Source organism: Hypanus sabinus, chromosome 6 (genome assembly GCF_030144855.1).
Source record: "Hypanus sabinus isolate sHypSab1 chromosome 6, sHypSab1.hap1, whole genome shotgun sequence".
In the NCBI taxonomy this organism is placed as follows: Eukaryota; Metazoa; Chordata; class Chondrichthyes; order Myliobatiformes; family Dasyatidae; genus Hypanus; species Hypanus sabinus.
In genome coordinates, this window is record NC_082711.1 from 38,617,613 (window position 1) to 38,633,677 (window position 16,065).

The 16,065-nt window shown below is 40.9% G+C and overlaps 1 protein-coding gene across 5 annotated transcripts in view; it reads left to right on the plus strand.

Moving 5' to 3' along the window:
- pard3aa (par-3 family cell polarity regulator alpha, a) overlaps nt 1-16,065 on the plus strand; it is an 850,778-nt gene that overhangs the window by 372,126 nt on the left and 462,587 nt on the right. For all 5 annotated transcript variants that reach the window (XM_059971936.1, XM_059971937.1, XM_059971939.1 and 2 more), the window contains one exon: nt 15,029-15,204. In XM_059971936.1, coding sequence (XP_059827919.1) covers nt 15,029-15,204 — 176 coding nt within the window. The remainder of the gene's footprint in view (nt 1-15,028; nt 15,205-16,065) is intronic.

A 16,065-nucleotide genomic window follows, 5' to 3' on the forward strand; every position in this document is an offset into this window, starting at 1 on the left:
TAAAGCGCGGGTATAGTAATAATCATCATTAAGAAGTGAGCTCTGCTGTTGTCTAGGGGTTAATAGATTGTCCGTAGGAAATATAAAAGTCACTCAGAAAGCCTGCAGGCCTCAGCCCTTTGAAAATCGCTGGGTTTCACGTGGGGCAACCGAGAGAGAGAGATTGGGGAAGAAGAGAAAGAACTTGCCGAGTCTTGATGAATCCTCCGTGAAATCGGGGGAGCGTTGGTTTCCTCTCCCCGATGTTAGTTAAAAGCGGTTTTCTGTGATTCCAGCCACAAATTCCAATCCTGGAATCTAACGCACGTGGCTTCCTTCAGAATGGCTTCCCGCTGCTGCGGGATCACTCTCTCGTGTCTTCTTGGTGCGTCTGAGGGGACTGTCCCCCTGAGACTCTCCTTTATACTTCCTCACGGGGTCGCAGGTGTCAATCAGGTTGGGATGATGCAGTCTGTCTCTCAACCACCCCACCTTGCCCGAGGGCTTTTCACGTGGTCTCAATGAGACAATAGTCGCTGTCGTCTTATTCTGTATCCCGGTTGGGACATGCAATTTGGCACATTTCTCTCTCTCTCTCTCTCTCTCACTTCCTGGGTCTACTGACCCCCCCCCCTCCCCCCCAACGGGTGCTCTTGCGATTCTCACAAAGGAGGGGGCTTGGATCATAACACCTCCCCTCTTAAAACGTTTTTACCAGCGGTTAAAACGGAGTGGTACACAGTCTTACAGGAATTTTGAATCTAACACAATACACAAGTTTTTCTTTTCACAGAGTACTACCGTTATACATTCAAGTCAGTATCTAAATAGTTAACGATTACAGTGTCCCTTTCTTTAATATCTTACATTGCGAACCGTATATCAGACTTCAATTCAATAACCACCTATTTATTTTTTTTCTCCTAATAAGCAACAAAACTAAGGAGGTGTGACCTTAGCTTAGGTGCATTTACAAAAGTTTACGCGAATACTAATTGTTTCAGTCGTTTAACTTAACCGGCAGGTCTCCAAAGGGCTGTCTTTATTATTCACAGGCTTTGGCACAAACCCGTTCAACCTGCTTGGCTGTCTAACAATGGCATCCCTATTAACCGTCGCCTCTTTTTCGGCGAGCCCCCCCCCCCCCCATGGGGAACTTGAGTAGTTTTGCGTGGTGAACTCCCACCCGCCCCGTTCATCGGGGTTATTTTAGCAACACCATGCCCCAGACTTAGACCATCTCCACCCAATTCTTTGATTTTACCCAGGTGGCTGGCCCTTTTATCAGTCCCCTTCAGGCTATTGGTGTTTCATTCTAACTCTTCGCTCAAGTAGCATGTCCAAGGCAGCCTTTTCACACCCCATCCTGGCATAACAATAGAGTGGGGGGCCCCGCTATTCCCCGGCTCACTCTGTGAGCGATCTGCCAGGTTTAAGGTTTCTTCCTTCGATTTGGAAACTACAGACTTTTCGTTTCCTTTGCTAACAATCCTCACCCCCCCCCCCCCCCCATTCTTAAATTCGGCGTTAACTTTGAACCCAGCTTCGAGTACAAACACCGGGGAACTCACGCTTCCCCCGGTTACCAAGATTAACCCCTTTCCCACTGAACCAAGTCCATCTGACCCACAAGGACGGCCGCCCCGTTCCACTGGATCAGATACCTCAGACTTCTTCTGAGCTCCATTACCAGGTTCAGCACCACGTGCATCCCCATCTTGGACCACTCAAACGGGATATTCACCTCTTCCAGGCTTTCAACACCCGTACCTTTTTCAAATTCTAACTTCCCCTGATCCTCCCAGTTACTCTCTGAGCAACTCCCACCCGGGGAAGGCGCAACCCTGCAAGCTGAAACAACCTCCTCGGCCCTTTCAGCAGACTCCTTCGAGACAAGGGTATCCTTTCCATCTAGGACTGCCCTCCTCTCATTATCGGGAACACCTTTAGAACTCTCAGGTTCTTCAAACAATTCTGCCAAACCAGACAGATCATCCAAGTCCAACTCTGGAACTTTTAACAGCTTTACCTGTTTCTCATCTTTATTTCCTACCTTTAGGACCTTTCTCTTCGCTAAGGGCAGAGCTATCTCCTTTCCCTTACGCCCTTTCACTTTACTACCCTTCGTCTTACCACCCTCTAAACCCGCATGGGACAGGGTCAGCAAAGACGTCTCGGCCAAATCAAAACTGGCCAGATTTAAACTGCTCTCGTTCACAGCTGTCTCTCTCGACAGGCTGCGAGTGACCGTGCCGGCGAGATGGTCCTTGGGCGCCAGGGACGGGGCCACCATACTCGCCGGTCGCCAGGTCGGCAGCATGGCTGACCAAACCTTACCCCCTGCTAAGTTGTTTCCCAGCAGCATGTCCACGTCAGCTCTCGGGAATTCTGAGGGCACCCCTATTTCAACTGATCCATACACCAGCTCACAATCCAGGATGACCTTATGCAAGGGTACCATTTCTATCCGTTTATTTATTCCTTCCACCTTTACCATGCCCGTTTCCTGACCAAATTCTAGTACCTTACGGCTAACCAGGGATAGTTCAGCGCCCGTATCCCTCCAGGTTTGTACGGGAACTGGTGTGTCTCCCTCCGTCACAGACACGGTTCCGTGTGACAGACAACTCCCAGAGCCTTCTTGTACTCTGTCTAGAATTAGAAAGGGACATTAGCAGGGATGATGGTAGAACAGCAATCCTTGTGTTTCTGGGGGAGATTCAGAAGACATGAGATAACTGCATCTAAAGATGATGAAGTATTCTAAAGGGCAGATGAGGCAATCGTGGCTGACAAGGGAAGTCAAAGTCAGCATAAAGCCTAAAGAGAGGGCATATAATATAGCAGAAAATGATGAGAAGGTGGGAGATTGGGAAGCTCTTAAAAATCAACAGAAGGCAACTTAAAAAGCCATAAAGAAAGAAAAGATAAAATATGAAGGTAAGCCAGACAGTAATGTAAAAGAGGATACAAAAAGAGTAAAAGAGAGATGATAGTAGATATTGGATGGTTGAAAATGATGCTGGAGAGGTAGTAATGGATACAAAGATGTGGTGGATGCTTCTTTTTATGCTGTATGTCAATGATTTAAGATGATGGAAAAGATGGCTTTGTTGCCAAGTTTGCAGATGATATGAAGTTTGGTGGAGGGGCAGGTAGTGTTGAGGAAACAGGGAGGCTGCAGACAGACTTAGATTAGGAAAATGGACAAGAAAGTGCCAAATGAAATTCAATTTTGGAAAATGAATAGTCATGCACTTTGGTAGAAGAAATAAATGTGCAGACTATTTTCTAAAATGGAGAGAAAATCCAATAATCTGAGATGCAAAGGGACTTGGGAGTCCTTGTACAGACCACCCTAAACGTTAAGTTGCAGGTTGAGTCGGTGGTGAGGAAGGCAAGTGCAATGTTAGCATTCATTTCAGGAGGTCTTTCATATAGGCTGCTGTCAGAAGGATTGTTACAGAAAATCTTTCCTACCAAATGCAATAAGAATATACAACAGTTCATCTCTGTGCCACAGAACACACATCATAGTACATTAGTCTGTGTTTTATTATTTTGTACATTATTATTATTCTGTACTTTATTATTAGTTAAGTCTGCACACTGCTAAGTGTTTTTAAATGTTGCTGTAATGAAAGGATTCCCTACTCAAGATCAATAAAGTATTATTATTATTATTATTATAATTATTATAATTATTATAATACAAGAGCAGGGATGTGATGCTGAAGCTTTATAAGGCACTGATGAGACCTTACCTTGAGTATTGTGAACTGTTTTGGGCTCCTCATCTGAGAAAAGAGGTGTTTGCATTGGAGAGGGTTCAGAGGAGGTTTACAAGAATGATTACCAGAATGAAAGGAATGTTACCATATGAGGAATGTTTGATGACACTGGGTCTGTACTCACTGGAATTTAGAAGTGTGGGGGGAGGAATCTCATTGAAACCTTTTGAATGTTGAAAGGCCTAGACAGAGTAGATGTGGAAAATATGTTTCCTACAGAGAGTCTAGCACAGGGGACATGGCCTTGGGATAGAGAGGCATCCATTTTAAATAGAGATGTGGAGAAATTTCTCAAGTCAGAGGGTGGTGAATTTGTGGAAATAATTCCCAAGGCAGCTGTGGATGCCAGGTCGTTGGGTGTATTTAAGGCAGAGCTTGATCGGTTCTTGGTTGGGCATGGCATCAAAGGTTACAGGGAGAAGGCTGTGGAGTGAGGCAGAGGAGGGGATAAAAGGATCAGCCATGATTGAATGATGGAACAGACTCGATGGGCCAAATGGCCTATTTCTGCTCCCATGTCTTCTGGTCTTAATCATGGGTGTTTTTCTTAAAGCGGTTGAAAACATGATGTAGCAGGTTGTCATTCAGCTATTGCACAAACACGGATGATCTTAATGTCACTTCTTTCCTATTGTATACACTGTTTTCTTTAGGATTTATAGAAAAAAGTTTTTAATTATCTTCAGATAAACATAATAGTTTATGCTGACACAATCTCTATGATTTCAAAGGAAAGATCCTGCTGATGAAAACTGTATGTGTACATTCAGGTTTACCATGATGAAATGAAAGGTTTGGGTTACTCTGCATCATGAAACTGATAACTGATTCAGTAGTATTGTAAATGAGATAACAGAACGTTTCACCTAAATTTAATAGTATGTTACCTTTCCTGTTATCAATGACTGTTTTTAAAGAGTTTAGAGGTGAGCTTGTTCATACATTTTGAAAAAGTATTACATCAATTTATTCTCTTACGTATGCTAAATGCATTATTAATTTAACAAAATCCAAATATTTGTTGCTACTGAAAAGCATAAACAGCTAATGTCTACTCAGTACCCACTTCGTTAGGTACTCTTGTATGCCTGCTCATTAATGTAAATATCTAATCAGCCAATCATATGGCAGTACTCTGTGCATAAAAGCAAGCTGATATGATCAAGAAGTTCAGTTGTTCAGAATGGGGAAGAAATATGATCTAATTGACTTTGACTGTGGAATATTTGTTGGTGCCAGATGGGGGTGACTTGAATATCTCAGAAACTGCTGATCTCCTGAGATTTTCACGCACAGAAGTCTCTAGAGTTTACAATGGATGGTGAACGATATAAAAAACATTCTGTGAGTAGCAGTTCTGTGAGTAAAAATGCTACGTTAATGAGAGAGGTCACAGGAGAATGGCCAGGCTGGTTCAAGGTGACAGTAACTCAAATAACAAGGCTTCACAACGGTGGTGTGCAGAAAAGCAACTCTGAATACACAGTACTTCATATCTTGAAGTGGATGGGCTACAGCAGCAGACCATGAACATACACTCGGTAAACACTTTATTAGGTTTAGGAGGTACCAAATGAAGTGGCCATTGAATGTATTTTCTCAGTCACATTCCTCATTGCTGAACTGGTTTTTCCGAATCAGAAGACTTCTTGGAGGTCAAGTGACACTTAGAGAATGGTTGGTTGCATGTTTCTCCCTGTGCTGCACATCTTGTGATCTCAACTACCAGCTTGCAGTGAAAGTGGAATGATTTCTCAAAGAGTGCAGGAAACCTTTGTCATTTTGTAGCCTCACCATATGCTGTAAAATGATTGGTTATAGTAGGTTATAATGGAAACTGGAGCCTTTCTTGTGTAAGTGCATAGAGAAGTAAATAAGAACTGTGCCAAAAAATATAGAAACTCAATCTCAGTGCCTGTTGAAGCATATTTATGCAGCTGTCAGTCTCCAACTCTGTAAAGTCCTAGCCAATTACTCTACTATCCTCCCTTTACTGTCAGTTTCTGATCCTGAGCGCAGGAGACTCTGCAGATGAAGGAATTCTTGTACAGTACACACAAAGTGCTGGAGGAATTCAGCAAGTCAGGCAGCATCTATGGAGTGGAATATTTAAGTATTTAAGTATTCATCAGGACTTTATCCACTCAGACAAGGAATTGTTAGCATTCTTTGTGCATTGCTCCCTCTAAGAAGTGGAATAACCCACACTGAGTTTTGTACATTTGTTTCACAGTTTCAGAGTCCGCTGTCCTTAATGTTGATTCTTCAAGTCAAAAGCATGAAATGTTAAACCTAGTTAAGTGGAAAAAAAGAGGTGCATTCAGAATAAAGTTTTGAATCAATGAATTTCATATTGGATTTGTACAGTGCATATACAAAACAAATATCAATTAACTCTCAAAGAATTTGTGCATCAATATCAGAAAAATAATAACCAGGTGTTTTCAGATTAATAGATTTTAATGTTCAGGTTCCAGTTCATTCAGTGACCGAAACAGTTATTAATCATTTGCTTTACTGGTATTTTGAGCTCACCATCAGAATCTCCTGGTATTTCAACATTGTTTTTTGAAGAAACAAATTGTTAAATATGTCTGCAGCTTCTGACCTTTTCAAGCACTTGGATTGATGATATAAAATCAATTTGATTGGAGGCAAACATGCTGAAGAGGAAAAAATGATATATTTAATAGGCTGGTCATTTCATTAAACCAAACCATACTAAACCTCAAGTTATTGAAAAGTTTAGCTTCACAATTATTTTTACCTAAAGCTCAAACTTTTTAAAATAAATGAATTATACAATTTCTGTGCACTTCTCTGAACAATATCTTGTCAGATGCAGAAAATCTTCCTTGATTTTACAAATGTCGAGGAAACATTTTGACTTTGAATTTTTATGTATTGCCATAAAACTTATCCAGATTTTGAAGATTTAGCCAGAAATTTTAAAGTCTTTGCTTTGTCTGTCATGAAGTGGTTGACATGTTAGTACTTTGTTTCATATATGCACATTAACATCCCTTGACATTATTTTTGGAGGAATAGCCCTGTACCTATCCCTTTCAGCTAGCCACTTTCTGCAAGATTTTTGTTTTTGTCATCTGCAGATCAGAAAATCTGAAAATTAGTATAAATTGGGCACTTAAAAATACAATAACTTCTGGAATAGGAAGTAAACCAAACAAAAGTCAATGAAAGCTTCCACCAAAATGGATTGGAGAATAAATGGGTCAGGGTTCCAAGTGATACATCTGTGATCGATACCTGGATTGATAACTTCTGTTAAGGATCCTATTTGTCATTAAAAGCATTCCTGACAAAACTATACCTCTAATTTGGGAGCTTGCAAGTGACATTGTGATGATTCTGTGGTACTTTAATGCATCCAGCACTAAAACGGCCTTTGTTTCCCTGGCCCATTTGTTACACAACTGGAGGGATGCTGTCTTGCTCCTTCTGAATGGAATATTTTGTACATTTCTTCATTCCCAAGCTCCAGTGTCTCATGAAAACATTTTTGACAAATCTAAATGTAGTCTATCTGTAAGGGATTCCATTGGGCGTTAAAATTTTTATACAGTAAATACTTCTGAGGTTATCTCTGCATTGGTAATCATTTAAGGAATTAATATTTTATAACGTGTTCATGCATGAGACATTTTGGGAGAGAAAAAGTATGCACTTGAAGTAACGAAAGTATCATTCAAATGAATGTTGCTGGTTAGAAATGAAACATAGATTACATTTTCGATTAAATAATTATCGTAGCCTTTCTGAAAATAACTTAGTTTTATCTAAAATAAAATTAAGTTAGTTTTAAAAATTGTCTTTCTAAGCCATCAGCCTGGCTCATTAAATTTCTCATCATCTCATCTGGAAAGCTGATACTACCCAACCCTGTCTGACTCAGTTATCGGGTAAAATATGGGGATAGATGTAACAGGCTTACTGTGGTGTGATTTATTTTTGCTGACACTGACTAAAATCTTAATTGTTGAGAAAGTGCTTACATTTAATGTTAAAAAAACCTTCTTTTGCAAAATATTACTTGGTGATATGAGAGAAACCTCAGTTTTTGAATGCATATATAATCTAATGTGGAGATCCTGAGGTTGCTGTCAGTTTCAGTGGAATACTATGGGGCTGCTTATGTTTATAGCCTAATTCATGTACTCATGGGAAATGACTGAAGCCATTGTGAATTTCAGCTAATTATGAACTAATGCTGTGAAAAAAAATGACCAGAAAATCTTACACATAGCTACTTGAGGTCCACTTGATTATTTAATAGCATACTAAGCCTTAATTACTGCTAGGCAAACTATCTGGCCCTAAAATAAACATTGTGCGGCTAGAGTAATTACATTTGGTGAATATTTCAAAGTACAAGGGATTTTAAATAAAGGCTATTTTTTGCAAAATCCTGACATTTATTCACATTTCAGCTTTTCCTTAAATCATATGCATAATTCAGTCTCTTTAAGCAATATATAATGTTTAAAAAGTTAATTAAAACCTCTTAATTTAAAAGTTAATTAAATCACAGTTATTAGGCACCAGGGATCATATTGAACTGATGCCCAATAGCAGCAGGTGGTATTAAAAAAATTCTCTACTCAAAGATACAGTAAAGCAATGTTAATCTTTCATTTGACTATTCAGAACTATCAGTGCTTCACAGCTGGCTCGCTGGGCATAATTCCTGCATTCTCTTTCACTCCCTCGGACCCCAATTCCCATCATCATTTACTGCTTCCTTTTTGTCACTGGGGCCCCAGCTTCTGATTTTCTCCATGTTGCCTTTGCATATCCCACCAAATTCAATGGAAAATTTATTATTCTACTATGTAATATCCCCCCCAAAAATGTATCAGTTCCGCAATCTGCTAGGGTGAGATCAGAGGCATTCAGGTCTGGTAACCAAGTGAATCAGAATCAGGTTTATTATCACCGGCAAGTGTCGTGAAATTTCTTAACTTAGCAGCAGCAGTTCAATGCAATACATAATATAGAAGAAGAAGGGAAAAAATAAAATAATAATAATTAAGTACATCAATTACAGTATACGTATATTGAATATATTAAAATCGTGCAAAAACAGAAATAATATATATATTAAAAAAGTGAGGTAGTGTTCATAGGTTCAATGTCCATTTAGGAGTCAGATAGCAGGAGGGAAGAAGCTGTTCCTGAATCGCTGATTGTGTGCCTTCAGACTTCTGTACCTCCTACCTGATGGTAACAGTGAGAAAGGGGCATGCCCTGGGTGCTGGAGGTCCTTAATAACGGACACTGCCTTTCTGACACACTGTTCCCTGAAGATGTCCTGGGGACTTTGTAAGTTAGTACCTAAGATGCAGCCAAGTAAATTTTTAGCCTTCTGCAGCTTCTTTTGGTCCTGTGCAGTAGTTCTCCCCCCCCCCCCACCCCCATACCAGACAGTGATTCAGCCTGTCAAAATGCTCTCCATGGTACATCTATAGAAGTTTTTGAGTGTACTTATAACTACATCGATACGTTGGGACCAGGTTAGGTCCTCAGAAATCTTGACACCCAGGAACTTGAAACTGCTCACTCTCTCTACTCTGGATCACTCTATGAGGACACCAGAGATCCAGGTACAATCTCTGGAAAGCCATCTCAAGTAGCAATTCAGCACTAAACTTGAATCAATGAAGGATGCTGGATAGCTGAGGCGGGGCTTGAATACTATCACCTCTTACAAAGTGAAATCAAACAGCATAGGTGACAGCAGCAGTACTTCGCTTCCAGATGAGCTCAATGCTTTCCATGCTGGCTTTGACCATCGAAACATGAAGGAGCCTTCACATACTCTCACAGCCCCTGGTGACTCTGTGATTTCAGTATCTGAGGCCGACATGTGGGCATCCTTCAGGAGGGTGTACCCACGGAAAGAATCTGGCCAAGATGGTGTACCTTGCCGAGTACCAAAGACCTGTGCTGATCAACTAGGTAGTTTTGGCAGTTTGATGTACCCACCTTCTTCAAACAGCCTTCAATTATACTGGTGCCCTAGAAGAACATGGCAACCTGCCTCAGTGTCTACCATCCAGTAGCATGTGCGTCCACTGTGATGAAGAGCTTTAAGAGGTTGGTGATGAAACACATTAACACCTGCCTCAGAAGCAGCTTGTATCCTCTCTAATTTGCCTACTGGTACAACAGGTCCACAGCAAATGCTGTTTTTTTAGCTCTTTACTCAACTCTGGAGCACTTAGACAGCAATTTTATTGACTATGATTCAGTCTTCAATAAACATCCCCTCAAAACTAATCAATAAGCTTCAGGACCTTGGTCTCAATACTTCCTTGAGCAAATAGATCTTGGATGTCCTCACTTGCAGACCCTGGACACATTGGTTTGGCAACAACATCTCCTCCATAATCTCCATCAGCACAGGTGCACCACAAGTCTGTGCACTTAACCCCCTGTTCTACTCACTTTACACTTAAGACTGTGTGGCTCAGAACAGCTCCAATGCCATATGTAAGTTTGCTGGTGACACCACTGTCATTGACCGAATTAAATATGGTGAGGAATCAGCATGTAGGAGGGTAGCTTGAAAATCGGGCGTGAGGTACCACAACAACCTCTTACTCAATGGAAGCAAGTCCGAGGAGCTGATGATTGAATTCATGGGGAGGAAGCTGGAGCTCTGTGAGCCAGTCCTCATTTGGAGGGCAGAGGTGGAGAGAGTCAGCAACTTTAAATTCCTCAATGTTAGCATTTCAGTGGATCTGTTCTGGGCCCAGCACGTAGAGGCAATAATGAATAAAGCACAGTAGTGCCTGTACTTCCTGAGAAGCTTGCAAAGATTCAGCATGACATCTAATACTTCGACAATCCTCCATAGACATGTGCTGAAGAGTATATTGAGTGGTTGCATCGCAGCCAGATATGAAAACACTAATGCCCTTGAATGAAATATTCCACAAAAGGTAGTGGATGTGGCCCCACCAATCATGGGTAAAGCCCTCCCAACCATGAAGCACATCCACGTGAAAGCAGCATCCATCATCAAGAACCTCCACAACCTAGGATATGATCTCATTGCTGTCATCAGGAAGAAAATACAGGGGGCTCAGGACTCACACGACAATATTCAGGAACATTTATTACCCCTCAACAATAAGGCTCTTGAACTATTGGGCATAACTTCACTCAACTTCACTTGTGCTATAACTGAACTGTTCCCACACCAAGGACTCACTTTTAAGGACTCTTCATCTCATGCCCTCTATTTATTTATTTATTATTTCTTCTTATTGTTTATCTCTTTTGTGTTTTCACATTTTGATGTCTTTTGTAGATTGGTCGTTTGTCCACCCTGTTGGGTGAGGTCTTTCATTGATTCTATTATGGTGTGCCTGCAAAGATTATTCTCAGGGTTGCATATAGTGACATATTGAATTGACTTTAGTTCTTACATCCTTCACATACATGAGTACAAATCTTTACATTTTGTCTCCATCTAAAAGTGCAATGTACTATCATAGTAATTTATAATAAATAGAACAGTCAGTGTAATATAGAGTACACTCAAGTCAGCTCTGACTGATAGCAGCTGGAATAGGTGGCTTGGGTCCCCAGTGATTCTATGGGCCCTTTTTACACACCTGTTCTTGTAAATGTCCTGAATCATGGGAAGTTCACATCTACAGATGCGCTGGGCTGTCCGCACCGCTCTCTGCAGAGTCCTGCAGTTGAGGGAGGTACAGTTCCCATACCAGGCAGTGATGCAGCCAGTCAGGGTGCTCTCAATTGTGTCCCTCAATTGTGTAGAAAGTTCTTAGTATTTGGGGGCCCGTACCAAACTTCCTCCGCCCTCTGAGGTGAAAGAGGTGCTGTTGTGCCTTTTTCAACCCACAGCTGGTGTGTACATGAGGTCCTTGGTGATGTGGATGCTGAGGAACTTGAAGCTGATTACCCTCTCAACTCCAGAACCATTGATGTCAAAATGTACTTCGATAATCAATTTACTTTGAACTTTGATACTTGAGAAGTGTGCTGGAATATTAAAAATCCAATGATCAAGATATCTGCTGATCCTGTAGTTGTGAAGTCCCAGGTATGTTAGATTAGTTGAGTTTTGCAATAGTGACAGTATTCTCCTGTGAGATCAATAGCAGAGCCATCAGGTGACTGAAATACATTCTTTAGTGTATATTTGGTACTTCAAATTTCAAAGAACTTTTGCTGTCACACTCAATCCTACAAACAGTCCCATTCCCACCACGACATGGCTCTTTTCCTGTCTTGGAGCTGCTCTTATCAATTGTCAGGAAAGTGAGCATGCTTCCTCTTCTCCACTTGCATTATGGCATTCTAACTACAACAACACACAAAGTGCTGGAAGAACTCGATGGGTCAGGCAGCGGCTTTTGAGAGAAATGGACTTTTGGATTGAGGCTCTTCATCTGGACCTGAAGCGTTGACCGTCCGTTCCTCTCCACAGGAGCTGCCCGACACACTGAGTTCCTCTAGTGTTTTGTATGATGTTTCAGATTCTAGTATAACCATATAACAATCACAGCACAGAAACAGGCCATCTTGGCCCTCCTAGTCCATGTTGAACTTTTAATCTCACCTAGTCCCACCTACCTGCACTCAGCCCGTAACCCTCCACTCCTTTGCTGTCCATATACCTATCCAATTTTACCTTAAATGACTCAACTGAACTGGCCTCTACTACTTCTACAGGAAGCTCATTCCACACAGCTATCACTCTCCGAGTAAAGAAATACCCCCTCGTATTTCCCTTAAACTTTTGCCCCCTAACTCTCAAATCATGTCCTCTTGTTTGAATCTCCCCTACTCTCAATGGAAATAGCCTATTCACGTCAACTCTATCTATCCCTCTCAAAATTTTAAATACCTTGATCAAATCCCCCCCCCCCTCAACCTTCTATGCTCCAATGAATAGAGACCTAACTTGTTCAACCTTTCTCTTTAACTTAAGTGCTGAAACCCAGGTAACATCCTAGTAAATCTTCTCTGTACACTCTCTAATTTATTGATATCTTTCCTATAATTCGGTGACCAGAACTGTACACAATATTCCAAATTTGGCCTTACCAATACCTTGTACAATTTTAACATTACATTCCAACTTCTGTACTCAATGCTCTGATTTATAAAGGCCAGCGTTCCAAAAGCCTTCTTCACCACCCTATCTACATGAGACTCCACCTTCAGGGAACTATGCACTGTTATTCCTAGATTCTGTTCCACTGCATTCCTCAATGCCCTACCATTTACCCTGTATGTTCTATTTGGATTATTCCTGCCAAAATGTAGAACCTCAGTGTTAAACTCCATCTGCCAATGTTCAGCCCATTCTTCTAACCGGCATAAATCTCCCTGCAAGCTTTGAAAACCCACCTCATTATCCACAACACCTCCTACCTTAGTGTCATCGGCATACTTACTAATCCAATTTACCACCCCATCATCCAGATCATTTATGTATATTATAAACAACATTGGGCCCAAAACAGATCCCAGAGGCTAGTCACCGCTAGTCACTGGCCTCCATCCCGATAAACAATTATCCATCACTACTCTCTGGCATCTCCCATCTAGCCACTGTTGAATCTATTTTATTACTTCAGCATTAATACCTAACCACTGAACCTTCTTAACTAACCTTCCATGTGGAACTTTGTCAAAGGCCTTGCTGCAGTGTTTAGTCATTGTGTGAATTAGTTTGGTTCGTGATGATGTACAAGTAACTAGATTAAAGCATTAGGTCATTAAGTATGCATTGGTGATTGGAATAGTCACTATAGTGGAGTATTGCTTTTCTAAACTTAGAAAGTCATCCATCTTCTTTGTAAAAATAAGTGTGTGCTGATTATTTTATAAGACCCTTATATCAAAAAAACTTGGCATGTATTGATAAAACTGCATTTGTCCAGACAATCATTTGTTTATGGCCAGATTCAACTAAACAACATTAGGGAACGTTTTGTCACATGCACTCAGTAACCACTTTATCAGTTACACTTGCTGATTATTGCAAATACCTAATGATTCAATAATATGGCAGCCACTCAAAACATAAACACATGCAGACATGGTCACAGGTTCAGTTGTTGTTCAGACCAAACATCAGAATCAGGATGAAATGTGATTTAAGTGACTTTGACCGTGGAATGATTGTTGGTGCCAGATGGGGAGGTTTGAGTATCTCAGGAACTGCTGATATCCTGGGATTTTCATGCACAACAGTCTCTAGAGTTTACAGAGAATGGTGTGAAAAACAAGAAAAAAATCTAGTGGATGGCAGGTATGTGGAACAAAAATGCTTTTTTAATGAGAGAGGCCAGAGGTGAATGGCAGACAGATTCATGCTGACAGGAAGGCGATAGAATTTTAGATATCTACACCTTGCAACAGTGGTGTGCAGAAGAGCATCTCTGATTGTGTAACATATTGAGCCTTCTACAGTAGCAGAAGACCACAAATGTACTCACAGTGGCCACATTATTAGGTACAGGAGGTACCTAGTAAAGTGGCCACGGAGTGTAGTTTCGTATCTTGCTGTTGATAATGTGATAAAAATTGCAGAAATTCCAGTCAATGATCTTCAGGCTACAGGCCTGTTGTGCCTGTTAGCTCCATTCTAGAACGTAAAACTTAGAACAGTACCGCACAGGAACAGGCCCTTCTACCCACTCTGTTCTTCTAAGAGGAACATCTCCACTGATGTGGGGGTATTAGCTCTGCAAGTAGACACCTGCTAATCTGCATTTCTGGTATTGTATCCTTCCCAGAATAATATGCCAGTTGTTATCCATCTGGGAGATAATCTAGTGTGTGAATATCATTAAATGTGTCTTTACAACTGAATGAGGAGGTTTTATTGAAATTGCAATGAAAAGAAATAAATGAACTTAAATCCAAACAAAAAAAAGGTAGTAGATGCTGGAAATCTAAAATAGATAATGCTTTGTTGGCCAGGCTGCATCTGTGGAGGGAGAGAAAAAAAAACACTCAGTTTCTGATCGCTGACCTTTCATTAGAAATAATAGACATGAATTTGTGAGGGAATAAGATGCATTTTACTGGATTTTTCTCCTCAGCACTCAAGAGAATATTGAGTTTGCTCTATGAGAGGTCGGTAGTTGCCAGTGGCTTACTTTTTTTGAAGTTTCATTCCGGTCATTTGCAGCCTTATACTGGTTTTCAGTTTTTAAAATGGTAAAGTTACTATTGCCCTTTCCTCCCATCAGATATGCCTCTCCATGTGCGACGTAGCAGCGACCCTGCTCTCGTTGGTCTTCTGTCCCCGGTATCAGGACCTAATCTCACCTCTGCAGAACCATCTCGCAAAAACCCTACTCGTTGGTCAACAACACCAGGCTTTCCAAAGCCAAGCCAGACATCAAGTAGCCTTGATAGAAAAAAGGTGAGTGCCCGCAACCTTCTCTTAATGCTGTGTTTGGACATTTTGCTTTGCTTCATCCAAGACTTCCTAACCTGATTATGTCTTAATCTACTTTCTTCCAAATAAAATGCCCCTTTTAAAATGCTGCTACTGTTAACATGTTCCTGTTAGAGTGAAAAAGACTCTCTGCCATTCATGCAAATGTTTACTGGTAAGTAGCTGGGATGAAGAGGCTCCCTTATAAGATGTGTAGGTGCACACTTAAGGAAATCAGAAGAGCAAATGAGACTGTGAGATATCCTTAGCAGATCAGATGATGTCAAATCCTAAAAGGTTACTTTAGTGCACTTAGACAAACGAAAAGGTAACAAGGGAAGGAATAGATCTCCGGAAGGATTGTTTTTTGGTAATCTTTGAGCTGCTGGAGATTCGTGAGGTCTTTAATGAATATTTCTCATCTATGTTAACCATGGAGGAATCCATAAAAGTGAGGGTGTTCAAGAATTAAAACAGTGATATCTTGAAGCCTATCAATAAAGTTAAAGAAAACTTGTTGATGACCTTGAGGCAATTAAATGTGGATAAATCCTTGAGGTGTGACCAGGTCTATTCTGGTATTTTGTGGCAAGCAAGGTAAGAAATTGCTTGGACCATAGCAGAGACTTTTGTCTCTTTCTAAGCCATGGGTATGGTACTGATAGACTGGAAGATGGCTGATGTGAAAGGAAGTCTGCATGACTAGACAGGGAACTTTAGCTGTTGAGCATAGTATTAGTGCTGGGAAAGTTATTGGAAAGGATTCCAAGGGACATGACTTCCATAAATTTGGAAAGGCATGGACTGATTTGAGATCATTAGCATGATTTGTCTACAGGAAAGCGT